General features: G+C 41.0%; 1 protein-coding gene across 1 annotated transcript; it reads left to right on the forward strand.

Annotated features, from left to right (window-relative positions):
- Positions 1-8,761: 8,761 nt before the first annotated feature.
- On the forward strand, positions 8,762-26,736 carry LOC104960288 (rho GTPase-activating protein gacV-like). Its single transcript, XM_010788271.1, has 5 exons — positions 8,762-8,824; positions 15,588-15,831; positions 17,886-17,930; positions 22,664-22,781; positions 25,359-26,736. The coding sequence occupies exons 2-5, from the start codon at positions 15,694-15,696 to the stop codon at positions 25,568-25,570; spliced, it is 513 nt and encodes a 170-aa protein (XP_010786573.1). The 5' UTR covers positions 8,762-8,824; positions 15,588-15,693; the 3' UTR covers positions 25,571-26,736.
- Positions 26,737-27,137: the final 401 nt, after the last annotated feature.

Below are 27,137 nucleotides of genomic sequence, written 5' to 3' on the forward strand. Positions count from 1 at the left end.
ACAGAATGTAAACAACACTGTATAGAGCTCATTTACCAACGAACATTTCTACTAAAGACCGGGCAAAAAGTGGGGGGAAACTATTCTGCACCCCGTGCAACTGTGTGTTGGAGCATAAGAGAAAATCGACGGTGACGACCCACTTTGATTCATTCAAACATTCGAAAATGCTTTCTGCTGCTGCGGACAAGAAAGCCAAACGACTCACGCTCACCGAGGCATCAACCTCCAAAACCCTTTCGAGGGCTACAAGAAACGAAGTGAGTAGCCTACAAGATTGAAGCTGGTCAGATAACGAACGAGTAAATGAAAATAGAATAAGGCGGAGAAGTGTTTGTGTGTGTGTGTGTGTGGGGGGGGTGTGTGTGTGAGATTAAAATAGCCCAATTGCTTTTACAATAAATAAACATTGAATGTGTTTAATTGAATAGTAAAGGGGTTTAACGTTAGTGGCAGGTTGTGTGTGAGAGAGAATAAATAAGACAGCTTAATATTAAAAAAAATTGTTATTCTTTTTCCCCGCATATTTAGCATATTTCGCAACTTTCCGCATATTTCGCAACTTCCCGCAATTTCACCGCATAAAATCACATAAAACCCCGCATATTTAATCGCATAATCAAGTATTTTAGCCCGCATAATCAAGGAATTTAGCCCGCATAATCAAGGATTTTTGCCCGCGTTTTTCTGGAGGGTCTAAACAGCATGACTCAGGATTGATTTTCAAACTGATGATGATGTTAACTGTTCTCCTATTGGTTTACTCCATGAACGCTTTGGTCCACCAACTACAAAAGTAGGCCATTGTGGGTTAGAGATACACCTGAGCCAATCACTAGCTTACAAACAGGAGCAAGTTACTCTCACTGGAGCCTTACAGCTTTGATGGAGCAGCGTCAGGTGTCTTTTCTAAAGATTTATAAATAGCACATGCTCGCGGAGCTGCAGAGCTGCCTCCCTCTCAGTGTCATTAAGCCCAATTGGAGCGGTAATTGCTTATAGCGAGGCAGTCAACCACATCTCTGATGGATGGAATCAGACGACAAAACTATTTTTAGCATGGTGTTGACGGGACACCTTTTTTAGCAACACAGAATTTTCTCATCAGATGTTTACCTTACAGGGGCCCAGATCTAATTTCCTTATTACAGCGTTTACTGAGTATATGCATGAAAAAAGAGAGAATAAAGATGCACTGTTGCCCTGTATCATTTCCTAGCAGTCTTATTGTTGACCCAGCCAGGGAGCTTTCACACAATGAGATATTATAGCTTCTTTGATTGTTTTGTCAAAAACATTAAACACAAGAGCAGCAAATGAGAGCCTCCATCAAAAAGAAAAATGATGCACCTTTGTTTTATTCATTCTCTTTACTCATGGGGCTTACTCTTTTTTTTCTGGCTCCTCAGAACAACCAGCCAGAAGGTTATTTTTCACCTCGACACCTCACCTGCCGCAGTCTGCTCAATGACAGATAAACCCAGTGGGTTTGCTATGAGTCTTGTGCCTGCAGATGGCACGGTGTGCTGATGGGGCACTCTGGTGTACTGGAGACTGCAAAGGGAATTCAAGAGGGGGGGGGGGTGGTCTTACTGAGTGTGAGTAAAAGTAACAATATCTGGACTGTGAAATGCCAGGGAGTAATGTGAGGAATGGATAAGCCAGCGCCATGGAAACAAAAACAAAGGGAAGGCTTAGACTCCCAAGGCGACTGTTCGTACTCTTTTCCTAGATTTTCCTTACACCAATAACTAGATGTTCACAGGGTCTAACAGTTCATTATTGCTGGAGGGTCCAATTGATTTCAATACCATATTTTTTTCTACTTATGCTGCGAGAATACATTTGTAAATATCCACTATTTTCCCATTGCAGATAATTCCCAAATCAGATAGAACTCCTATTGGATGCAAAACTAATTAGATTCAGCCTGAACAATGATATCCATGTGTGTCTGCAGCCCTGAAATAGTTTTTACACTTTTTCAATTAAAAAATGCCTTCTCTCTTTATAATAAATGAAGCCCAGTGGAAGCAAAACAAGCTAAATATTTCGGACAATACTAACAAAGAGAACAGAAAAGGGGAGGAAGAAACTGCGATGCCCTAAATTTCAAACAGAGGAAGGGTTCAGTTGTAGACGTTCTCCCCGTGTCCGCGACCTCGGGGTCACACAGAGACAGATTCCCCTGTGTTTGCAAAGGGCTTCTCAAGTTTACTTCCTTCACTGCGGGGGGAATGGCTGCTTTTGGAAACCTCCTGGGGAGACACAACAAAGTGACCTCATGGTTCTGCAGTGGACCGACTGCAGAGCAGGATATTGGCGCTCCCTCCTCCATCCCTCTGCCAGCTGTACATTATTAATCTGCCAGCTGTATATTAATAAACCTCAAAGACCCGACTCGCAGGGCCACTGCATGTTTGCTTTCTGCTTGTTGTGCCCTTGAAACTGCAGTGGTCTTAATTCATAATGCTGTGTGGTGTTCCAGACTAGACAAGGTCGGGAATGTACGAGGACAAAATGCAGTTTGTGTTTTTCCATGATGCTGCAGGTATTCGGAGGTGTCAAACTGAGGTCAATGTAAAGAAAATTGTTTTTTCTGCCATGAAGAGTTCCTCTAAGCTTTAGTAGTTGTAGCAATCAACCCTCAGCTTTTTTTAAGAACAATACAATGCAACCTACATATTTGTATTTGGGGATTCTAAACAGGCTTACCTATCCTAATAAAATATGTTCCTCTATTCAGGGTTTCCTACACATAGACTTTACTTGGGCGGGGCGCCCAGGTATATTAACGGCCGCCCAAGTATATTTCAAGACCCATTTTGATTTTATTTGTTTTTTTTATGTATTGTGGACACAACGCTGCGCAAATGTGGGTCTGCCTCACACAGGGTGACTGGCTGTCTATATGATGTGACCTGCTGACATTGCCACTGTCATACAGATCATAAATCAAAGCCCTTGATTGGTCTCTGTGTGTCATTCAAGCTCCGGATAACCTCAGCTCAGCTGAGGTAAAGGACTCTGATTGTTAGATAGTTAACTTAGTCTAAGTTCTCTTTGGGTCTCAAACGGTTTGGTCACCATTTATGTAAACACATATTTCCATTTGAGGGGGTAGTGATTAGTCAAATATGCATGAATAAATAAATATAACTAGGTGAAAAAAGGTAAGATACACTTTTAAAACGTGTTGAGAGTTAAAAGTAGTCTTTGCTGCTGCCTCAAAGAGGAGCAGGAGGGAGAGGAGGGAGACTGGTGAGGCTGATTCAGCACCCCAGACACACTCACAACTATAAATGAACCAAAAATAAATAAATAAACAAGTTTCAGTGTTTTTTTGTTGGAAATGGTATATTATTGGTTATGGCCATGATTTTATGATTATTGAAATGTATACAGTTCTGTTTCATATGGGTGTTCCCATAGATCTAGTCTCTTTATTTTCCCCTCAAAGTGCACCAGATTGATGCAATTAACTCCAAAATTAAAAATAAAATCTTACCGGGGGAGCATGACCCCGGACCCCCCAAGAGGATTTGAGGTCCACCCCCACTTCAAATCACATAAATCCAGTAACATTAAACACAATATGCAAAAATATGAATCAACGAAAGGCATGCCATTCCAAAAGCCTTCCTAAGATACATTCATGACAGTAGACAGCATAGTTTACATGCCACTCCAAAATTTAAGAACATTAAAACCTTTAGCGATTTAGAGCTTCTCAAAAGCATTAGAAATTATACGGGCAGCTGCTTCTGAATTTATGAAGGTTTAGGAGGCGTGTGACGCAGTGGGTTGTGCGTTAGTGTTCGGATCAGGGGGTCACAGGTTCAACAATGAACATCAATAAGCTGCTTAGCCTCATAGCAGGAATACAGGGGACAATAAGTCAGGCCGGAAATTATACACCGAGCCAGGCAACTACCATTTTCTTTTTGTGCCATTTTACTGGATTTATGTGATTTGAAGTGGGGGTGGACCTCAAATCCTCTTGGGGGGTCCGGGGTCATGCTCCCCCGGTAAGATTTTATTTTTAATTTTGGAGNCCCCCACGACACCCATCGAACTGCAAAGTATCTCACGTCAGCGAGTTTGTAAATTCCAAAGGGTAATTACAGGGCCCGGCGATGTCACCTTAAAGATGACGTTATGAGGGGGTGCGTATATGTGTCACACTGTCAAATTGTTCTTCCGAGGCTATTAGTCGAGGTGACCGTAATCCACATTCGTCCGCCCAGGTTCACCGATAAAAATATCCACCACACACCTGGAGTGTATTCCTCCAGGCCCCCGTTCGAGGAGGGCCTTCAAATAAAACATTTATACTTCAATTTTCGTAGTGTAGAGCCACGTGAAACTCTCGTTTTATTTCTTAGATACCTTATGTAGAGAGTTGTGGGGTAAACTTTGTCTTTGACATATTGTCTAAAAGAAAAGAAGATACCTATAAAATGTTTAGTGGGGGAAATTTGAAATAATAACAAAATTGACACGTACTATCATAAAGTATCGGACAAAAAAGTAAATAAGAGATAAAGAAATATTGATATTACCTTGTATATTTTGCACAACGGAGCTACTTATCCAACAAATCGTACTTACCACTGGTTTTGCAACCTCTGGTGACTCCTATTGTGACTTCTCTTAGGAATTCGAGTGACTCAGCAGAGTCAGCTGTCCTCTCGAGAGAAGGGTGAAACACACTTTTTTGAAGAAATATTAGTCAATCGGAGCGCATGCGCGCTCTGGCGTGTCGTCGGCCGATTGTTGTTGCTAGAAGCCCCCCGCCACGGCACACGCGCTTTTTCTACAGCAAGGTGGTGTGTGTGATGTGTGCTGTGTGTGTGTGTGGTAGTGTGTGTGTGGTTGTGTAGGTGGGTGCTGTGTGTGATCGAGTGTGTGTGTGTTTGATGTGTCGTGTTGTGTGTGTGTTGTGTGTCGTGGTGTAGTCTGTGTGTGTGTCTCGGTTTCGAAACTTCTTGTGTGTCTCTGGGGTCTACATATCATGACCGTAGTATTATCAAAGTTAGTTATTAAAAGTTTTAATACGTAAGAAAGTCAGAAAAAAATAGAAAAAAAAAAAATAATATTGTTAAAAAGGCGGACACAGAGAGCTTCCGGGGGGGGACCGTACACGGAGGGACGCGGTGGGTCGCATGAAACTCTTCGGTGGGAATCGGGGGCTGGTAGCATTTTTAATACAACTTTTCCATTGAGTTTTATTTCAGGCGTGTTAGCGGTGCCTCTTAACCGTGTCTGTCTTCAATCATTGTCTAACTAAAGTCTATCCGGTGAACAGACACTTTATGACTTCGCGTCTTTGCCAAAACTTCGAAAACAGTGGCATCACTAGCACGAGAGTATCTTTGTAGAAACTATTACTGCAAGACCCGGGTTATTCTTAGTTCTATTGCCGCACCACAACCACGTCTCTTCAAGGCTGCCTCTTATCTGTAAACGACTATCATGTCCCAACGCAAGGTTATCAGGTAATCAAATCCTTGGAATGGGATTGGCTGCACTTTACTGCGCAGGCCTCATGGTAGTCACGCGTCGGTACATTCAACGGCAATGTTAAGGATTACTTTTATCCTTTCCTCTCTGGCGCCACCACTGAGCCTGACTTGTGTTGGGGGGTCCCGACTTTTTTTTTTTTCTCCAAAGGGGGGGCCTGACAGAAAAAGTTTAAGAACCACTGGGCTAAGCCATTTCTTGGTATGGGTGTAGCCTACCCCAGCCATACCCTGGCGCTGCCACTGGTGGGATGTATGGGGCGGGCCATTCTGCACATGCGTTAAATGCGTTAAATATTTTAACGCAATTAATTCAAAAAAGGAATTACCGCCGTTAACGCGATAATTTTGACAGCATTAGTTATGAATGAATGGCCCCTTCGATTTTGGCCGGGGTCTTTGGCAGCAATCAGTGATGTTAAGCGTCCGCTGAGATCAGTGGTGTGAGGGGAGGCTGAGCTCATGAATTTTCCAGTGCAGGCTCGGTGAATGCCTTTGTGAGGTTCCCTCAACACCAAATATAGTGTTGCATGTATCAGGGAGTAACAGACTGCCTCTCTTATTTATGAGCTTTTTAGTGCCGATTTTATTCGCATGGTCTGCCAATGACAGCAGCCTCCCGCAGACTTACAGGAAGTGGCAATATCACCCGGTGCTCTGGTTCCACTCAGCGCAGGAGGAGGCTCTGCTGCTTGATGTCTTGTCCCATTCTATAAAGAAAAGATTATTTTCATCTGTCACGCCAGAAGAGGCTCACTAGTTTTGCCACCGGTTGGCATGGCGACAGCATGGCACACTGCCTCGCAGTATCAGCATAGATAGAAATATTGAGTTAACAGTTAATACACTCAAGTCTGCATCTCTCCTCTGTACATGCTCTTCATCATAGACTGTATCTATTCCTCACAGTATAATATTTCTAAATCTGGCTCTTGTTTGAGCCTTAGTCATCTCACATCTGTACATGCTCTTTGCCATCTGAAGTCAGGCTTAATGCCCTCCATGTATAATTCAATGGTTTTCTCCTTGAACGCTGCCTACTAGAGCTGGCATGAAGGGAAGTTGACACGGGAGACTCTGTCAGGTGGGATAGGATCTCACATAGCAATTAGAGGCGTGGTAAGTGAGCTGTCTGGTCCATGCAGAGCAGATATGTGATAGCTTCTCCTCCTTCCTCCACCCTCTGATTGAGAAGATTTGGCCACTTTGAATGGAAATGACTGAGCCAAGATCTCGCTTCCTGTGGCTGTGACACACACATACCAAATAAATAACCTGACTATATCCATCTCATTTCTTCCCCAAAGTATAAAAAGGAATACGTGTATGAGTGTGTGTCACAGTCACTTAGGCTTTTTTCTTCCACCCCCCGCTGTGCAAGCTCCCAGCTTGTCTCATCCTGGAGCTGATGCTGTCTAATAACCACCATCAAGACAATGATACAAATTATATTTCAAACCTCAGTGTGATTCAGAACACCCAATTAGGTGACTTTCTCTCTTTGTGAGCGAGCTAAGTGTCTTCCAACAACTTTTGGCTTATCTTTCTTTAAAATGTAACACCTTCTGCTTCATCGTCGGTTTTTAAAGGGATATGTTAGTATTAATGATTCTACTCTACTATTTTTGGAAATATGTTTTTGGCTTTATTACATAGCTTTATTTGAGAAATTTGATAGCATGATCACCTAACATTACAATTTGAATCTATACATTTTGGTGACCTTAGTTTACCCAAAAACATGAAAATTAGGGAAAGCTTAGCGAGCCAGCACCACAGTAAAGCTGACTAATTAACTTGTTCTTTTAATGTTTGCAAAAACCAAAGTGTGTTTCACACTGCTTGTTTCTTGGCTTGCAGTAACTTCCTTAAACTGTCCTTGGGTAATTGTTTAGTAACTGTTGGCGGCCAAGAAGTAGTCGCCTAACACGCCCATGAAACCACAACGTTTCACTTTTACACAATATTTGTTGTACAAATTAAGAAAATAAGATACGTGTTGATTAGGCTTTGAGCTCTACGTCTCTGGAAGAATCTCTCACTGCACAAGCACTGCTGATATTTATATATATTTGTTTTCTTTTCACTGTGACCTCTCTACTTTACATTGAGATCAGTGTGTATGTGTGTATATGTTTTACTCCATATTTTGTGTTTTCTTTTCTGCTGTTGTTTTTTAATTACTTGTGTACAGGGACAGTGTGCTCTAAATTAAACTTACATTAAAGTGTGATTAGTACACTTTAGAGGTGCTTGTATGGATATTTAGTTTGGTAAAAGGCATGTTAGCTGTTTTAATTTTAACATTGCTGCTAAGCTAACCAGCTGCAGTCTGTAGCTTTATATTTAATGGTGTTGATTTTCTCTTATAACTTTTGGCCAAGAAAGCAAATACATGTATATTCCAAATGTGGAACAAATATTATATATTTTCCCTCTCAGTGTGTTTAATATTGTCAAAACAGATAAAAGTACAACATATTTTGCAGGAGAATAGCACTGATAAAGTAATGTCTGAAAAATAGCCTAATGTACCCCACCAGAGTGTGGGAAAGCACTGATTCTCATGTTGAGTTGTACAGATGCTGGGATGGGAAAATTCTTTAGGACAGCTTGTTGTGAGTGTGGATTTCAGTGGGAAGAAGGAGGAGGGTAGTATCGAACATTATAGCCTGTGTGCGCATATATATGCAGCCCACAATTTGATATAAGTGCATCCTATTGTGTTCAAAGACCTGCCGCTGCGGGGGGCATATTCTCATGTTTCATACATGAGCTCATTAGCGGCGTTCAGATTGCCCTCCTCCCCATCCTGACTAACACCCAGCCAGCCTGCGTCTGCCTCCTCAGGCACAGCTCACTTCTGGCAGGAGGGCGCAGGAAGCAACAGAAGCTATCTATCCAACTTCATGCCGCACAGAAAATCTGGCGCTGTATAAGGACCTATGCCATGTTAGAGTCCCCTTTTATCCTCAGGCCGTCTCCAATTGTATCCCCTCTCGGAGCAGTGGGAATGATCTTTCCTCGATTGTGTGTTTGTCTTAAGAGAGAGCCAGCTGGGCCTTTGTACTGTACTGCACTGTTGCAGGTTCTCAGCGTAAGGCACAGCCCATATATAAAATAGCTAATGACAATTCAGTTTTAATCGTATTAGAGCTGTGATTTGTTGCTAGGTTACCCCATCATGGCTAATAAAAGTATGAGTAACAGGCTGTTGTTCCCTCTGCTCCTCTCCATGCAGAAAGCCGGCTCAAAGAGAACACTACCGAGTACATCAGGCTTTTGGAGGACAGATTACAAAGGTAAGAATGTTTTCTGCCATTTCAATTTTTTTGTAGAAACATAATAGAAAAAAACAAACCAAACGGATATACAGAACAACAGGCTCCAAGGAATTCCTCCAGCCTTGGCTGTCCTCTAACCAGAACACCACCCTTCCACCCCCCAAATAAATCACCTCAGCCGCCACCATGCACTCACACCTTTTTATTATTCCGTTTTCTCCCAGAGCTTCTTTCTCACATTTCACTCCGTCTCTCACCTGCACAATTTGTCTTCCTCTTCCCACCTTTTCACATATTGTCTTTACCTGTTATTTTCTATACCTCCACTTCAGCTCAGTTTCCACCCCCCCTGCTGTGTAAACTATTTTAGACAAAACATCAAAATATCTCCACTGTTTCTATCTGCGTCTCAGCGGCCCTAAATCACAGAGGACAGGTCTGTTGTGTTGCGGGTGGTCGCCCAGCACGTCTGACTGTTACACAACAGGATTGTGATGTACTGAGAGGCTGACTTTTTTTCTAACTGCGCATGTGGGACAGAGTCAGGCAGAAACCTATCTTACTCTGCAGCATTAAAGATTCATTTCGGTTTTACATATGGAAAATAGATAAGAGTTTTTTGTGTACACCACATGAGGTGTGCTTTGTACCGAGTTTGTTCTTCCTAAACGTTCAGAGGGGAAAGGTTATTCTGTCTAGACTTGTTTTGAGCCTGGAAAAGCCTATATTTTCAGAAATCCTGTTTGTCTGCTCTCCCCATGTTTTTGTTTGTTGTTTTTGTGAGAGGGGGTGGATTTCTGTGTTGCATGCTTAGAGAGGCAGGGTCACGTCTTTTGGATGGGAGCCAGAAGCCAGTCTCATTCTGCAATACTGTTTGTTGTTGAGGGTTACACAGGCTGCAGCTCTGCTTGGTCAAGGAGTAACATGGCTGCGATCTCAGTGCCCAGCAGGGAGGAAAGGCCGGGACCTTTTCAGTCACTAGGGCAGATGGCCGCTTTGTGTTTTGATTTGAAAGTTGTTGAGAGTATCTGTCTATGCAATGACAGAAGAGGTAGACTAGAAGAAGTATTTTACAGACTGGGTACAACCACAGCATATATAGACTCATCACACCATAACAAGCCTCCAACTCAGAAACTTTAAAAGAAATGTGCACAGCAAAGTTATATCAACAGGAAAAACTTGCAATGGCTTCGACCAACTACGCACATGCATCCATGCATTTGTGAATTCACACACACTTGACCGCCATGCCAAGTTGTGGCCTGCTTGGTCACAATGAGAAATGTTTGGACTGACCGACAGACAGGGTGATCTATTGTATACAACTGCTGGTGGCAGCCTCAAAAGAGTGGTCAAATAACTTTAATTTTGCACTACTGTATGAACTTATCAAAATATGCTGTATCTTACTTGTAACGGAGGTGATCTCTGGGCCCATAGATCTCGGCCTCCGTTACGGATTGTGTAGTTTTGTAGGTGGCGAAATGTATGTAGTTTGTGCATCTGTCTGTGTTTTAGTTTGTCTGTCTCTGTTTGCTGGTTTATGTTAAAAGTGTTCCCCTTCCCCCATGTCTGTGGCTGTTGATTGTGTGCACCTGGTGCCCTGTGTTTGCTCCTCCCCTCACCTGTGTCTTAGTCTGTGGGTGTATTTAGGTGCTGTGTCTTGTGAGAGTGGTAGTGTGTGTGTGTGAGATCCTGGTGCCTGCAGGCTGTGCTCAATGAAACCATAGCAGGATTGAGGCTGTGTGTGTCATATCATATGTATGGTGTAATAAATGCCCACACCGGGTTGTATTTTGGACGTTCTTTCTCTGCCTCCTTGCTTGGTCTGGGCCGCTCAACGGTCAGTCTCACATTACTATTCCCAGATTGCAGCTCAATGCCCGTGTATACTCTTCCTGCCTGGTAAACGCCTATGTGTTTCCACCCTTCCAGTTTGTATAACAGCTAAAAGCAACAGCTAAATACCATGTCTTATAATGTAATGAAATAACATAAACACACAATGTCACAAACACTTGAACACTAGAAATGTCAGATAAAATGTGGCCACCAAAGGGGAATTTATCTTCAAAGACTAAGAGCAATCTATAGAGCTGCTGGTCACAGGCAGAAGTCTCCAAGCCCAAGCTGAGATAACCCCGATGACATCATCATGAAAAGAGTACTTCTGAGCTTCATGTGTAAATTAGTGACCTTTAAATAACTATATCAGTAAAGGATTTAATGCTAAACCTGTGAGATTTTAAATCCAGGAAGCCTTTTTAAGTCAACCAATATCAATACAACTATAATGCATTAGTAAAAGCCGGCTACTGGTTGTTTACAGTATATCCTGTGATCCTACCTTTTAGTTTCACCATCGGATAACTGATCACATGTATCTAACAACATCACTTTTGAAGAACAAATCACATTGAAGGGACAGCTTCTTGGGCATTGGGTACTGTAAACTACTTTTTCTGCCCATCACATTCTATAAGCTGTACATAAATTGGCTCTCCAGCTTTGCATCAGCGTATTTCACCAGAGGCAGTGCACATCAAATTACAAATGCAGCTTTACTTCCCGGGCGAGGACCAGTAGCTCCCCCCAGGCCCAGTCTGGCACAGTGACACATATTCGGCAAGATTGAACGGCCAATTGTCACCACATGTGCACATACACACACATACACACACACATTTGGATAGCCGCATGCACCCATCACCCACTGTAAATTTGATCACTCTAATGTACATTACTGTTGATGGAGTGCAGTGGTGATGGGAGGTGAGGAGAAGAGGAGGGGGAGAAGGGAGGACAGAGGCAGATAAGTACTGGTGAGATGTCTCGTCTCTGTGGAGACGGATGGTGTTGAAAAAAACAATTATCTCTTCTTTGCTAAAGACTAGAACAGGATGTTAGAGCAGCACAGATGCTGTAAGTGTGTCACCAGAACAAAAAAACATTTTATTCAGATTAGCAGCAGCGCACACTTGTTAATACATTATGTAGATGTTTAATTAGGAAATGCCTTTCGAATATTTCCTACATTTATGCGCTCTTCTGTTGAGATTTGGATGTCATTTATCATATTTAATGGACACAATGCAACTGGTGTAGAAGTCATTAAAATTGCGAGCCTCGAAGAAGGGTGTGAAAAAACCCCTCTCTTATCACTCTTAACGTACACAACTGTGAATGTACACAACAGTGAATGTACACAACAGTGTTTCTAACAAAGGGACATTGGTTGCTCAGCTTTCAGCTGTAAAACCTCCCCAGACACCAAGCCACCCACCTTACAAACCTTTCAGTTCACCATCACACCTCATAAGGTAGTCACCCCCATGCATTTCCCTGTAGTATTAGCACCTCTCCGCGGCAAGTGTTATTTGAAATGTTGCATGTTTTAGGCGAACATGTTAACGTCTCCTTTTGGCTTAAAAGGTGTGGATTTCTATTGTGCTCATGGCTTTTGGGGATGCTTGAAATCAGAAGCGCTGGCATTAAACTACAGGTGAAAGTCGCATTAATTTCATTTTTATTCAGGGTAGTAGTAGGCAGGGAAATGAGTTATCTTTAGATAGCAAAAAAACAAATCCAGCTGTGACTGACGATAGTGGCTGTTAGTCATTTGTTTTCATGTGTGACACGTGAAGATGCAGCTGAAGATGGAGCTGAACAAATGATCTGATTCTGGGTGGAGTTCAGAATACTTCTCCCTCTGGAGAGGTCTAACTACACCTACTGTCAGCAGCAGGACCGGACCACTGCTCCTTCCTACCAGTTTTATTTATAATCCTTCCTCTGCCTGTCTGCACGTAATGCCTTAAGGAGAAAGAGCAGTCCTGTCAGTCAGCAGTCCCATAGGGGGAGTCGGAGGGGGTGGTGAGAGACTGTAGAAAGAGTGTGCCTGCCTGTCTCTCCTTCTTATTACTGTGCCGTCAGCGGAGCAGCACGCCCACACACTGCCACTGTCAGATGGCAGGCCGAGCGGCTGCCACCAATTAACCCCAGAGCGAGGTTCTTACCGACGGGCACCAGGAGGCCAGCATCACAGAGATGCTTAGAAGCTGACGTGTTGTCTGCATTATCAGAACAAAGAACCCTAATGCCAATGCCACTAACTTTTAACAAATTGTGTTTGTCGTTGAAGAGAAGCCATTGTGATAGATGAGGCCTGCTTTGACATTTTTGGAGGATTGTACGATTGCAGACTGAATCCCCACAGAGGATGATTTATGAGTATGTGTGTAAGTTAACACATGTGTGCCCACCCATAACTGTGTGTGTGCACTTCAGAAGAGACAAATAACAATGGCATGGCTCACTGGGTGCGTCCCCACTTTAGCAGCATTCAGAAGCGGCGGCGTTGAGTAGCGAATTGGCGAGGGCAGGGGCGCCGAGCGGAGCAATTTTTCTATTGTCTGTGTGCCAAATGAAGGTTAGAGAACGGCTGAGAGGCGTGCGTTGGCAGCCTTTTCAGGCAGGAGATGGGCTGGAAAACAAGTGGCATTCAATTTTCAGGGGGCCCTCATCACCGTGAGAGAGTGGAAGGAACAGAGGGAGAGATTAAACAATATTATTGTTTGATCGTTTTTTTGCTTTTGAGTTTTGTTTACGTATGATGGGGAACGAGCAATTTATCAAATCTAACTGCACAGCAAGGAGGCACTCTACAGGTGAAAATAGTGAATATATTATCAGGGCTTATACGGTATATAACTGTGTGCTTGGAGTATGGAATCCGTCGATGTGAGAATGACTGATTGTGACAGAGAACCTCCTCCTGGGTTGGGAAATGGGCAAAAACAAAGAGATTGTAGACATTTCTTCTTCTTACTGCATGGACATAACCCTCGTCTCTGTCCCTGCATCCTGTCAGCTTTAGTTTGTATTCCTGGATACATAGCTCCTAGCAAAGACACATTTCTGCTCTTTAGTGTTGAACATTAGCATTTTCATTTCTCTCAAACCATAATAAATGGCAGAATTGTTAAGATCAATGGAACTGGTTATTTAAATGTCCCCCAAGAGCTTAGTTATTTGGGAGGGGATTTGTTATCTAAAGGTCACTGAAAGAAGGAGAATAAAAATGCATTTTTGAAAAGGTCAGAGGTCTCAAATTTGAGCCAGTACAGGAGTTTTCATTTAACGTTAATGGTGAAAAAGGAGTGATGTTATGAATGGAGAACAAACCTCCCTCCCCTCAGCTGAACCGTCACCATGCTGGACTGTCAGTTACCAAAAAGTGTCTGCTGTACTCTTGCTTTCACACAGGGACCAGCTCAACCTAAATAATGGAACAATGGACGGAGAAGTCTACCGGTCAGTGACCCGTGTCGCTCATTTTCTGAATAATACATTCAATCACATGTAACAGCTTTAATTGTCCTCCTCAGTTTTTACTCCTGAAGCTTCCATTGGGGGTGTCACAAGGGTCAGGGCAGGGAGAGTGAGAAAGGATGACGGATAGTAACTCACTGAGTAGATAAACAAAAAGCAATGTTCCTGTCCTCCCCCTGAACTCCTGCTCACTGACCCCAGCACAGATGATCACATCCAGGCTCTCTCTTCTTTTCTCTTTGAAGAAAAGGGCAGCCTACAAAGAAGACATTCACTCACATTACATCCTCTGAATGGACTTACAACTCCCCTCATCACTCTTTTGTCAGTGCTTTATCATAGAGATGTTAATAAAGATGTCCTTTAATGTGCCTTTACAACTACTTAGCTCAGATGCACTTCGGTGTATTTTCAGTTTTTTCCTTTATTTTGTGCATCGTACCAACTATTCTTTACTATTCTATACGATACTAAACTATAAATCTTGTGAGCATGCTTACTTTTTATCTGCATGATAAAAAGAAGAGATAAGACAAGATATGTTAATTAACATTACTACATTTTATTTATTTATTTATTCGTCGTTTTTTTTTTACAGACATTTTGTATACCACACTTTTTCTTAAGGCAATATCGTCAGTAGAGGAATTTCTATATCTCCAAACCATACATTACATTAACATAATATACAGGTTGTATAAGTTGTGTTAACCCATGTGGTTAAACATCGTTTTCTCCTGCCTCCAATCTTTGCTTTACTAAGCTAAGCTAATTGTGTCTGTGTATCAGGTCAATACTTAAGGGACAAACAGGACTGATATCGATCATCTCATCTAATTCTCTGCAAGAAAGGAACAAAGTGCATTTACCAAAATGGCAAATAGTTATTTTAACACATGACATTTGAAATATGCATGTATTACTGTTTTAACTTTGTTGTTTTGTAACAAATATGACTGCTATACCTGCTATACCTATCTGTCCACAGCTAATCCCACATAATGGCTGAACCATGAGTCTGATATTGTGCATATTAATGGTTGTATGCTGAAGGGCCTCAGGTGGTTGCACCGAAATTCAAACTTAAAAAAAAAAAACTGCAGACTGCCAACTCTTCACTCCTCAAAACTAGCTTTGAATGTGCTAGGTTAAATACAAGCAATGCCTAGTTTGTTGCAGGCTTTATTTCGCTCTTTGTCACGGCTAAAAAAACTGACATCCATAGAAATAGTAATAGGAGCATCTGCACATTTGTTTCATATCTGGTATGTTGTGACCCAATACAAATAGGCTCCATTCGAGATGATTCAATCCCTGTTTTTGTCATCTTCCCCACCATCTTGGCTGAAAATCGTATGAGATTCAACTCTTGTTTGTTAGTTCAAATGTTTCATATAATATATCATATGTTATATCACATTGTATCGTGTTCTGTTTCTCTCTATAGCTGTGGCTGCCCAGGCTTGGAGCGGATCTGGGAAGCCGACCTGGAAGCGTGTCACCTGTTCCTGCGAGGCCTGCAGCTGCGGACTCCCAGCTGCAGTGGAGGAGACATGGAAGACCTACCCACTGCAGAAGGTTATCCTCCGAACCAGCCGAGCACCAAAGAAGAAGAAGACTGCGCCATGCTGACTGCGTTGGGAGGGCGCTGGTGTCCCGAGGCTAACCTACAGAACTCAGAGTTCACCAAGGTAATGCAACTATGTCTCCATAGTTTTTACACATAACACCTATTTTCCACTGAAAGGTCAATATAGAACAGCTTTTTTTTAGATTCCCTTGCTTTTCCCCTTCTTTTTCTGTTTCACCGAATTGTGAAACCTGAGTGTGCCTGCTCGGTCAGTCTTACCACTTGACTGGAGCGGACATTTTCAGTTCAGCTGTTGTCAGAACATAAAAGTCTGTCGGCTACAGCGAGATGAGCAGCAGACTTAACACTTCAGCCCGGAGGTATTTCTAAACTAGGAAAATGTAGGCGTTGGGGAGGCAATCATTTGGAAATATATTTGGCTTTTTTGAAGAGCCTCATTCAACGTTGTACAGATTTAAGAGTCTCTTTCTGCATGACTGCATGCGTTTAGTAGGAATGATGTGTTTGTGTGTATGCATGTGCGTGTGTGTGTGTGTGTTTTTGCAAGCCCTCTGCTGGACTATCCCACAGTGAGTTGAGGTCCACTGCCTCAGGGCAGAGTCCAACTCATTCTCTCCTCTTCTCACACTTTCCTCCGCCTACGTAGTCTGACAGACTCGCCTAAGATAGGAACAAAGCCACGCAGCCAGCAATAATACAAAAAATAGCACACTTGCCAGACGTGTTTTGTGAGACTATATTTTGTACGCTTGGCTTTAATTTTAAACGTACTTTTTACAGTATGGATTTACTGGACTGTGGCCATAAGCAAATATTTGTCAATTTACTAAGTGCTCTTGGCAGAATTTCCACTTGAAAGTTTTAAAACTTCAAGCTGTGAAACTTCCTTCTCATATGTAATTATCCTACAGTTCCTACAGTCCTCTTAACCTCTCATAGTCTCTCTCTGCAAACATAAATATAAACTTTGCATCAATATCTTCTTTCCTTGCTCTGCCTGACCGCATTTTCCAAACTGCATGGATCCATCTTCTGCTTTTCCCTTTTGTTTCTCTCTGCTTTTCTTTCTCCTCCTAAAGCCTCGCCCCTCCTAACATTTCTCCAATAACTAAAAAGGTGAGACAGCCCTACCATTCCTCACTTTTGTCTCATACCAGCACCAATACTTTCTGTGTCCCTTTAAGCTAGAATCCCACCATGTAGCAACATGTTTATCTTGGGGCTGCAGAAATACAAGCATAAATCCTAGAATTTCCAAACACCAGTACTGCTTAATTTAGACATTTTAGAATGACTCACAATTTTGCTTTGAATTTGCACAAAATACAGTCATTAATAATACCTACCTAACTACTAATCATTGTAGTTCATGGACGGAGAAGCAATAGCATGCTCAGTTATTTCTTATGAAAAAATGATTTAGAAAAACGTCCTCTACTATTATTCCCACATTTCCGCCACTTAGTATTTTTCTGCATATGTAAAGTGCGATTTTTACTTTGTTTTTAAGAATATTCAAGGACCCACGTATCAAAAATGTCCTGCTTGTTTGGTAGATAAGAGTCTTTTCATCTCAAGGCCACAGACAAAAGAAGAGTATATTTTCAGTTGGATGCCAGAAAATCTTCACAAAACTGCATGGGACAGATTACATGTTGCTGTGAGATGGATGTAATTGGAAAGAGAAAAAGATCCAATCTGTGTGGCTGGTTAAGAATTTGTAGCAAAAAGATCTCAGATACTGTACGAAGAGTTGTGTTTACTGGGGAGCAAAACGAGGAGGGCGTGAAGTTACAAACACCTCACATTTGATTCAAAAATATTAATTAAAACTTTGATGATTATTATTTGTTGTTGCCTTTCTTCTGTATTCACCCTGAAGCTACAAACAATGTTAGCCTCCAATAGGTACAGTAATTACTGGCTTCCTTAGTGAAGAATGTACAATTACACACTTTGAATAATAACAATGGAAAACCTGCAGTACAGATGAGCCAGTTAATCTATTTTCTCCTCAGTTTTGGTGATGAATAATTACAACCTCTTCTCATTATGATGATGCTGCACACATACAGTACACAGCAAACATAATTGCGTTTTCAATCATTCATGAGCAAGTGTGTGGCCTCAACAAATGTTTCCCTTTTGTTGCAGAAATTGGAGGAGTTTTTGTTCTGCATGGAGGACATTCACCCAGAGGTTGGTAACGATAATACTGTCGCTGTATGCTGGAATGTTATCAGTGTAATTAAAGTGTCAGTTGCATTGACGCTGGGCTGACTCTGACAAAGAACAATCCATTAGTTGACCTCGACTTAAACATGACCTCTGTCGCCTTTTGGACACTCGGATCAATACTGATCTCCATGAGGAGCGTCGGCTGGTCGCTGAACGTCTGAGTCTGCACATGTACCTTTATTTAAGCAGGGGAGAGTTTGCTGAACATGGACTATCCATTCCTCACATCCCTGCTTTAAATTCATACATTTATATTATTCATTCACACCTGGTAGCCAAATAGTACCTGTATTTATAAGGGACGTGTCCCATACAGGATTTTAATCTACAATACACTGATGTGAGGCTGAAAAAAATTGATACATGTTTTATCCTAGTTTCATAATCGTCTAACATTAGATTTCTCCACATGTGAAGCAATGTGCATAAGGCTTTAGTGGAAGCAAGAGTATTTATAGAGGTGATACCTGAGTCAAAATCATAAGGAATGGATTACGTAATGGTGTGTTAATCTCTTCTAATGTAAGCTGCAAATGTTAGCATATCTAACTAGCTTATAACCTAGCCATGCGATACTTCCAATGCTCATCCAGCGACCCACGGTAACTCATTACATGAGATAACAGAATCATCAATTAGTGCTCCTCCTTTTCTTAACAGTCAGTCAATCGATCCAAGTTTATTTATATAGCCCAATATCACACATTTTACATTTGTCTCAGTGGACTTAAAGTTTGTACAGAATATGAATACGACACCCTCTGTCCTTGGAACCTCACATCGTACAAGGGAAACCTTCCAAATATACCCCACAGTTAATGGGGGGAAATTGGAGAAACCTCAGGGAGAGCAACAGAAGAGGGATCCCTCTCCCAGGACGGACATATATGCAATAGATGTCGTGTGTAAATTGAAAAGATAATACATTTCCAAAAGCTTTAAAATACATGTGACTATAAATAATAAGATGCATCCAGGTGGATGTCAACAATCCTGTGGGCGCTATCAAATAAGGTGAGCATCAGGCAGGACCACAACAAATTAAAAACATACCGCTTGAAAATACAACAATAAAAGCAAAACTTGACCTCTGTCTTCCTTGTAGGCTAAGTAGCCAAACAGGGTTATGATAGAACAATATACAGGTCTATTCTTGCTTTCTTCACTTTTCACTTGCTGTATGATACTAGGATGAACTAACCACTATAATACAATAGGACTACTTATTTTAATGTTGTCGTAATAAATCAGCAACTAGTGAGGATGCAAACGTCTTGCGACATGTTTCGAGTCATTCCTATGCTCCATGAGTCTTTATGGTATGAGATGAATGATAAAAGAATAATAAATTATCGATGTTTCAAATGCGTTTGAATGTTAGAAATCTGTTGAAGGGATTTATCAATGTCTAAAGTCAAGAAAAACTGTCTTGCCCCACAATGTGAGGGCATGCTATAAGGAGTATAACATCAGCAAGCGGGATTTCAACATATTGACACAATGGAACACACAATTGACGATTCATGCATGAAAACTAAATATGGTGTGTCATTTTAAAATGAGAATAACCTAGAGAACATAGGACTGAGGAAACATAGAAATGCTCATGTGTCTTTAGACCCCTTTTAGAAAAATGTATCATGTGTTATCATCAAGAGCATATCTAAGACCCTTTTTTTTAAGCCAGTTAACTAGCAAGTTATATTTATTAGTTTTTTGTGAAAATCTACTGACTCTGGTTAGTAATGAATAGCTCGTCTCCATCGGTATGAGAACCAGTTGTTTGTCAGAAGTTTGATAGTAAATCTACCTACATATAATACAACTTGACAGGCTTAGCAACATTAACTAAATGTCAGTTCGGGCTTATGCCCAAGGTATGGGACAGTGCACCGTAACTTTGAATTACATTGGATTTATGAGAACTTACTGTAGCTGATGCATCACTTTGTAATGGCTGTTAAATATACTATCTGAGTCTTGATGGTGTTGTGATAGCGCTGTGGAGGAGCGGGATTCTCTGCCTCTCAGTGTCCGACCTCTTTCTACTTTACATAATGACTTTAAGTAAATGATTTCCACTTAGCCGCTGCCAAGCCGCTGCCCTGCTGACACAATGGAGATTGATTGGTGTGCATGTGTGCAAGTGTGTGTCTTTGCAAAACTCCATTCTCTTGTAATCTCTACTAATTGTTCTTTTATCCTCTCAAGGTCCTTTCTTACATCCCCCTCTTCATACTGATCCACAGTAACGTACACCTATAAATACATTTAGTACATCCGGCGGCTTTGATTAGATTTGTTAATCAGGTAGTTATAATAATGAAAGCATGTTCGAGGAGATTATTGCGTAGCCACAATTCCTTTCTCCATACTAATTGTACGTAAAGAATATTGTTATTACAGTAAGTATAACTAACAGGTAATTAGGTCAACTACAAGTGACGTCAATCAAACTGCAACTTCAAAATTCACAAAGAAAAAGATTGATATTTTATAACAATGGTCGGTAATTGTGCATTGTGTTACAAAGTTAGAAGTGATCAAATATAGTACACTCAAAACTTTCATTATGAAAATTAATCTTTTATTTTCGAGTGAATTGCTGATGGACATTATTGTCCCACAATGAATGTGAGCATTAACGACTTTTGTTTTAGCACTTTACATGGGGTTACTTAGTTTTTACTTAATGACTGATTTATATGTTTAACGAAAGAAATTGAACAAGGATATATTTAAAAATGATAATAAATAAGGTGGTCATCTGTGAATGCTTGTGAGACAAATAAATAAAATAGAATAATTCAGTTTTTAAAACAAAAAAGCTTTCTCTTTGCAAAGTTTAATTGTCAGTGACATTTTTAAGTGTGGGCTGATCGATGTTTAAAAGCACATGTATTGTATCATGTCCTGTTTGTATAAAAACGTTAAGTATGTTGATTTCTTGAATACAGACTATAATAGCAGATACTATACGCATATTTAGTATGGAATTGGGCCATGAAAAACATTTCCAGATGGTTGTCAGACCTCAAGGATACTTTGTGAGAACAGAAAGGAGTTTCTTTTACTCTTTTTTAGTAAATATGTCACTTTGCCAGTGAGAAAACATCCCCAAACCATTGAGTTGTGCGTAGTACATAATTAGGACACAGTTACAGATAGACCTCATACTGTCACTGCACATATTTATAAATGACCTTGTAGACAGTCTTATAAACTGATCACTGTGTGGACCCGCTCACTTCCTTGCAGGGCATCAATCTATGAAAACAAAAACACTGGTTAATTATAAGCTTGTTTTAAATTAACTCAGCTACTTTATTGTTCGCCTAAACAATTACAACCCTGAGTGAAATACCAGTGCAATATCATTGCTTTGTATGGCCCACCGGGCGGCAAAGTGCCGGGCCATGGGAACATGCACAATTACCTGCTATCTCTCACTCATTATTGTGTTAATAACCATACCAGCACGTACAGGCGTCAGAAAAGTGAGTTTAATAACATTAGCGGTGTATCAGGAATTCACGTGGCTTTTTATGTATGCCTGAGATTCTATCGTACAAAGGCAGAGGTAGCAGAGAGAGTCATTTCTATTGTTTTTATCACCACTTGGTGCAAAATAATATCTTCTGAAAGGTTGGCTAAAAGGTTAGTGTACCAAAGGATGTTTTCAAAGGTGTCATTCTTCACAGCCAGCTTTTGTCTTCCATCCTGTGTTTGTATTGACTCACGAATGCTGACTGGAGGCTGTAAAGTATAGAATCAATCAGCTGCACAAACACGGGGCTCTTATCTGGCAAAGAAGATCCTAACCTTGACAAACAAACAGCCCAGTCAATCTATACGTTGACTGTGTAGCTTATTGATATAGGAGCGCAGGGATCCCAGCATCAAATAGACCTGTGTCAATGATTGTTTATTCATCTAAGTGCCTCAAAACAAAAACATGATGTTTTCTTGAAGTCGTTTGTCCTTTGGGCTGTTTTGCCTTCAAGTCTTGCTTAAGTCCTTAATTGCATCAGGGAAGATGTAAGCCTCAGGCGTGGTGTTGCTGTACATTTATTTTTGGAAGTTACATCACCTTAGAAGGAGTGCTATTCCGGGACGGAGACCATAGACACGATGTGCCAGTGATTGTTGTGACACATCAAAGCTGCAGGGAGTTGATGTTTTCTACCTGAAGCTATGAGTCACATTAGACTATGTTTGTTTGACGAGAACATTAGGTCTGTGCATAATCGTGTCTGCTTTCATAAAGTGCATTTGTGTACTCCTCGCTTGATAAGTGTGAAGAAACTATGACACAATGTCTGCAAAGAGGCCTGTTCTAATTAAGGTTGTCTGAATGCTATCATATATCACAAACAATACATGACACAATAATGTTGTGTGAATTCTGTAGCATTGTTCAACATAAAGTTAACTGTGAGCAACAACATGGTCCCAAGAGATATTAAAAGGGAGGAAATGGGCAATAGCAATGCTCAGAAACATGGTTACAGCACATTGTTATAAGTGTCTTACACAACTGTCTTATTATACCTGTTTTAAAAAACCCATATTTCTCTTTTTTTGCTTGTTATTGTTAGATTCTTGTGTTTATTCCTTTCTATTTCCATTACAGCTTCAATTGCTGATCTTCCCTCCCTTTCATTACCCATCATTTCATCCATTTTTCTTTCCAGGATGAGGGCAGTGAGGCTGCAGATCTGACAGAGCGCTGCGAGCTGATCAGTGACAGACTAATGACCTTGGAAGATGAATTGCAGACGGCCATACTGAACCGGGATCAGGCCTTCACCCATATCCTTTCACTGCTCTCTAAGCATACATACATCATATAAACTGACTGTTTTCTATCTGTTCGTGTTTCTGTCTCTGTTCATCCATCTTCAGGACCTAGTTTCCTTGAGGCTTTCCAACTCTCAAAAGTACACACCCGAACTTCCTCTAGGCTCACTGTTGCTCTGGGAATATAGCTTTTGAGAAAAATGAACCCGTCTTATCTGACATTATGGGTCCATTCAGGAAGGGGAATTGAAGATAAACTTGGATCAGAGGATTTTCTTTGACAGGCTGGACGTGCCAACCGGAAAATGAAATGGTAAAACTCCGAGCAAGGTTATTAGAGAGTGCTTGATGCGGGCTGCCAGTCACCAAGGGCTGAGATTAAAGTCGGCCGGCAGGGGCAGCGCCAGGACAGATAGAGGAATGTCACTAATGACTCTGCCCTCGTCATATTGTAATGTCCATCCTTCTGCTGACCCCCCCTCTCTTTCCTCTCCTCTGCCTGCTCACTTCCACTTGCTGGATCTGGCTCGGAGGAAATTACAATATCCATGATAATGACTCAAATGAAACTGTTGAGGCTGATTACAGGTCACAATACATAATTTCCCGCGCTAATTAGAAAGATGATTGGAAATAGATTAGTGTGTTTTTCTCCCTCCGCGTTTCCCCTCTACACTGTGAGCTTATTAAGACGGATAGAAAAGGCAATATTTCAACACCAAGATGAAGATAATTTGCCATCTCACCGGTTTTTAATGTTCTGTCACGTCCTATTTCTCTCCTTTAATCACCGGCTGCCAGAAATACTTTCCTAATCTGATGATGTTTATTTCATTTTAGGATCTATAAAAGCTGTGCGTTATGCCGGGCTTACACCCTTCACTCTCTGTTGAAGTGTAGCCAGACTTTTTCACATCTGATTAGAGATTCCTGTCCCCTGCTGGGCTGTCAGGGGTCAGTACAGGCTCCTGCACTGTTTGCATGATATCAGTGCATCCTGGCAGAGGGTGATAGACAGATTGGCCCGCTCCTCCCCACCTCTCGGTTGCAGTGTCCTTACATGCCATTCATCCCGGTCTTTTGTAGTCAATGTAAAAGTGTCACGGACACTAGAGGACACTGAAGACACAGCACAATATTGATGTTGGATTGCAGAAACTGATCATACACTGAACTCAGGATTATATTACTGTTGCCATAGTGACAGGAAAATCAAACCTCCAGTCTCTAAGGGTCTTAATTGAGTCCCCTCTCTCAATACAAGGAGGTAGATTGAACAACCGCAGGGACTGGAATTGAAAAAAAATAATATAGTGTGGTTAGTTTAATGATGGGATAGGTAAGGTAGGCAATATTAGGTAATTCTGACTAAAAACTACACTGATGCATCTCCTCTTGGCTTTGTTTTCAGGCTTTACAAAATCTAGCCCATTAATTGGAGATTTGGACAATCACAGGCCATTTCAGGGAGAGCGTGTCGTTGGCGGCTACAAACTCAGATGAGTGTTAGCATCTCTTCGGTATAAGCCTGATAGTCTAAAAGTAGGTATTTCAGCATTTGCAACAACTGTATACACTGCAAAGAAACCTGGAAAAAAGATTAAAAACGTATCAAAATGAGAGGTTCAATATGTTGGAGAAGTGTTTCTGAGATTGAGAGCAACAATTTCTCTTAAAAGGAAAATAATTGTATAGAATTGTTATATAATGACATCAGGCTCACAATCATAAAGATGATGTTTGAATTAAATGGCTGCTCCAAAGCTTACTTTATGAACTTTATGAAAGCCAGTGATCGTCTGGTGGGATGGGCTTGAGACAGAGAAGTGAGAGGAAGAGAAATGTATTTCAAAAATACTGTTTTTTTTTTTTTCATTTCTGAAAACTGCCTAACGACCAGCGAAATGCTGATTACTATAGATTGTCTTGTCAAATTCAGCCAGAAAATGACTACACAATATTTAAAGATCTATCACATGATTTTGAACTTTTGTCCCATTTGGACCATGTTGCTTTAAACGTGATGCGAACCGTCTGCAGTATTTATGAAAAGCTTTTTTATGGTTGGTTAATTATGAATGAGGACAATCTGTGTCCATTCAGACAGTAAAATTAGCCATCAGGCCCCATCTGCCATCAAAGCCGTCCCTTTGATTTGCCACTTAAGATGGACACTCACACGATTAATCCGAGTTTCTAAGCAGGTTAAACAATCCCCTCAACTGATGACAGCCTCTATCCCGTTTCATCGATGGTTTATGAATAATTTAACTGGGCAGTCTGTTTGTTTGGTTCCCCACTCCGGCTCCCGGTTCCACAGACGAGATGAGCTCATGAATACTGAATTGGATGGGGTTAAATTGGCTATGACTTGATGATCTGTCCCAGTAATCCATTTGGTGGCCAAATTGGAGATTGATGACTTCATCCCGTTATGTCTGTCCTCTGGTGTTACCATTAACCATCCTGGGCCACAAGTGTCACATTTGCCCCGAGATTTTTCTGCTGGCATGTTTACTATTTACATATTTTTATGTGACTCTTAGTTTGTGTCTGTAGCATCAGATTCTTCCTTAACTCGTGCCGCACAGTCGTTGGAAAAGGAGGTTCAGGAAGTAAAAGCCACTTTACAAACCATGCTTGAACAGCTCCAAGAGGAAGAGGAGGAGGAAGGGAATGAGTTACAAGATGACGACCTCATGGAAAACGGGACAGAGGAAGAAGAAGAAGAAGTGGAAGAAGAAGAAGAGGAAGAAGAAGAGGACGAGGACCAATACTTCAGTGACAGCTGGGGCATATGAAATGAATGCTGTGTGTTTTAAGACCACTCACAGACAGACCGGCTCTCCGAGAGTCTGACCTCAGCTTTGCAGAAGGAGTGACCCCGCATCCATTTACTGCCGAGCCTCACTCAGCTTCACAACCAGCCTCTGGTACTGCTGAAAGTTCCAGAACAAAGCCTTCAAAAGTCTGTAGTCTTTTATACATGGAACAGGAAAAGCATGAAGGATTTTGATAAAAATGCAAAATATAAGACACTTTAATGCCATTTGTTGCCTCAAAGCCAGGTAAAGAGTGCCTTAAGCCACGTGGCGATTTATTTTAATTAAGATGTTTTGAAGACAGGATCATGTCTTGCAGAGCTATAATGTGTCATTTTGTATTTTCAATGTTTACTATAAAAGCATTTCCCATTTTAGGTGATCATTTTGATTATTAAGGGTTTTTCCTTAACAATCCAATTGAGTCTCAAAAGTTAGAAATGATTTGCCAGCTTTAAAGTGAGACTGTGTAACTTTTGATCATACAGAAAATGCTCAGTAATGTTAGTTACACAGCAAAAATTAAAATATAAGCCAAATAGGTTACACAGGTTTCGTTGATGCAACTTTTCCGTAACATATAGTGCATATGTTACGGAAAAGTTGCATCAACGAAACCTGTGTATTGATTTGAACAAGGCTGTGGTGCATTTCTCATGTTTTTTTTGTTGTCCAAGTATGAATTTGTTATTGCTTCTTTCAAAAATTACATAGTCTTGCTTTAAAATTGTATCAAAATTCGTTAAAAAAAACAGAAGATACAAATGTTTTAAAATAGCCAACTCAAGCTGAAAAATGAGCAATCAATCACCAAAACCACCTGTTTTCATTGGTTTAGGGTGGACAACCAAAACGTCTTTTACTGGTAACAGTCGTGCACATAAACTTAAATGTATGCTTATTTTTTAGGTCAGCTAGGCACTGTGTGTTTTCCGTACGATTGGACTTCAGTTAAATGTAATTTTGTCCATGAAATAACTCATTTGTGGTGCTACAGAATGTGAGCTAACTTGAACACTTTATTGTTTTCATCTTGTTGAAAATGCAATATTTAGATTTTTATTCCTGTCTTAAAGCACTGTATGCTTAAAAGGATGCTCTGTATTTCAAAATACATCAGTCACAATAGTGAAATTGTGGCATATGCATGAAGGAAGTATTGAAGGATAACATATCAGTGGAAGTGCTTGCAACTGCTGTTTCTTTTTCTTAAATAATAGTTTTTCTGCCACTGACAAGTGTTTTTATTTACTTTATGTCAGCTCAGAAAAGGGTTATTCATACCACTGGGTGTCAGTTTATTTTTGCAAGAAATTTTTTCGTAATTCCACCCATAATAATAGTTTTTTTTAATTTACTGTCCAGCTTGCTGTATCATATTTTATATTTATTCCTTACTGCATCTCACTAATTAAAGCATGTACCATTCCAGACTAATGCTGTGTCCTGCTGTTTTCTTCTTGTATTGAGTTACAGCCCCTCTGCTCATTTCCCCTCATATAAAATGTGCGGGCATGCTGCCAGGCAAGTGGGGGCAGCAGTGACA

Source organism: Notothenia coriiceps, unplaced genomic scaffold, assembly GCF_000735185.1.
Source record: "Notothenia coriiceps isolate Sejong01 unplaced genomic scaffold, NC01 NC01_scaffold00031845, whole genome shotgun sequence".
Lineage (NCBI taxonomy): Eukaryota > Metazoa > Chordata > Actinopteri > Perciformes > Nototheniidae > Notothenia > Notothenia coriiceps.

What these genes read in the sequence shown, in the direction of transcription:
- LOC104960288 (XM_010788271.1), top strand. Translation starts at nt 15,694, where the DNA reads ATGGAAGACCTACCCACTGCAGAAGGTTATCCTCCGAACCAGCCGAGC. An exon ending in AGAACTCAGAGTTCACCAAG is followed by an intron (nt 15,832 to 17,885) that starts GTAATGCAACTA and finishes CTTTTGTTGCAG; the next exon opens with AAATTGGAGGAGTTTTTGTT. An exon ending in TGGAGGACATTCACCCAGAG is followed by an intron (nt 17,931 to 22,663) that starts GTTGGTAACGAT and finishes TTTTCTTTCCAG; the next exon opens with GATGAGGGCAGTGAGGCTGC.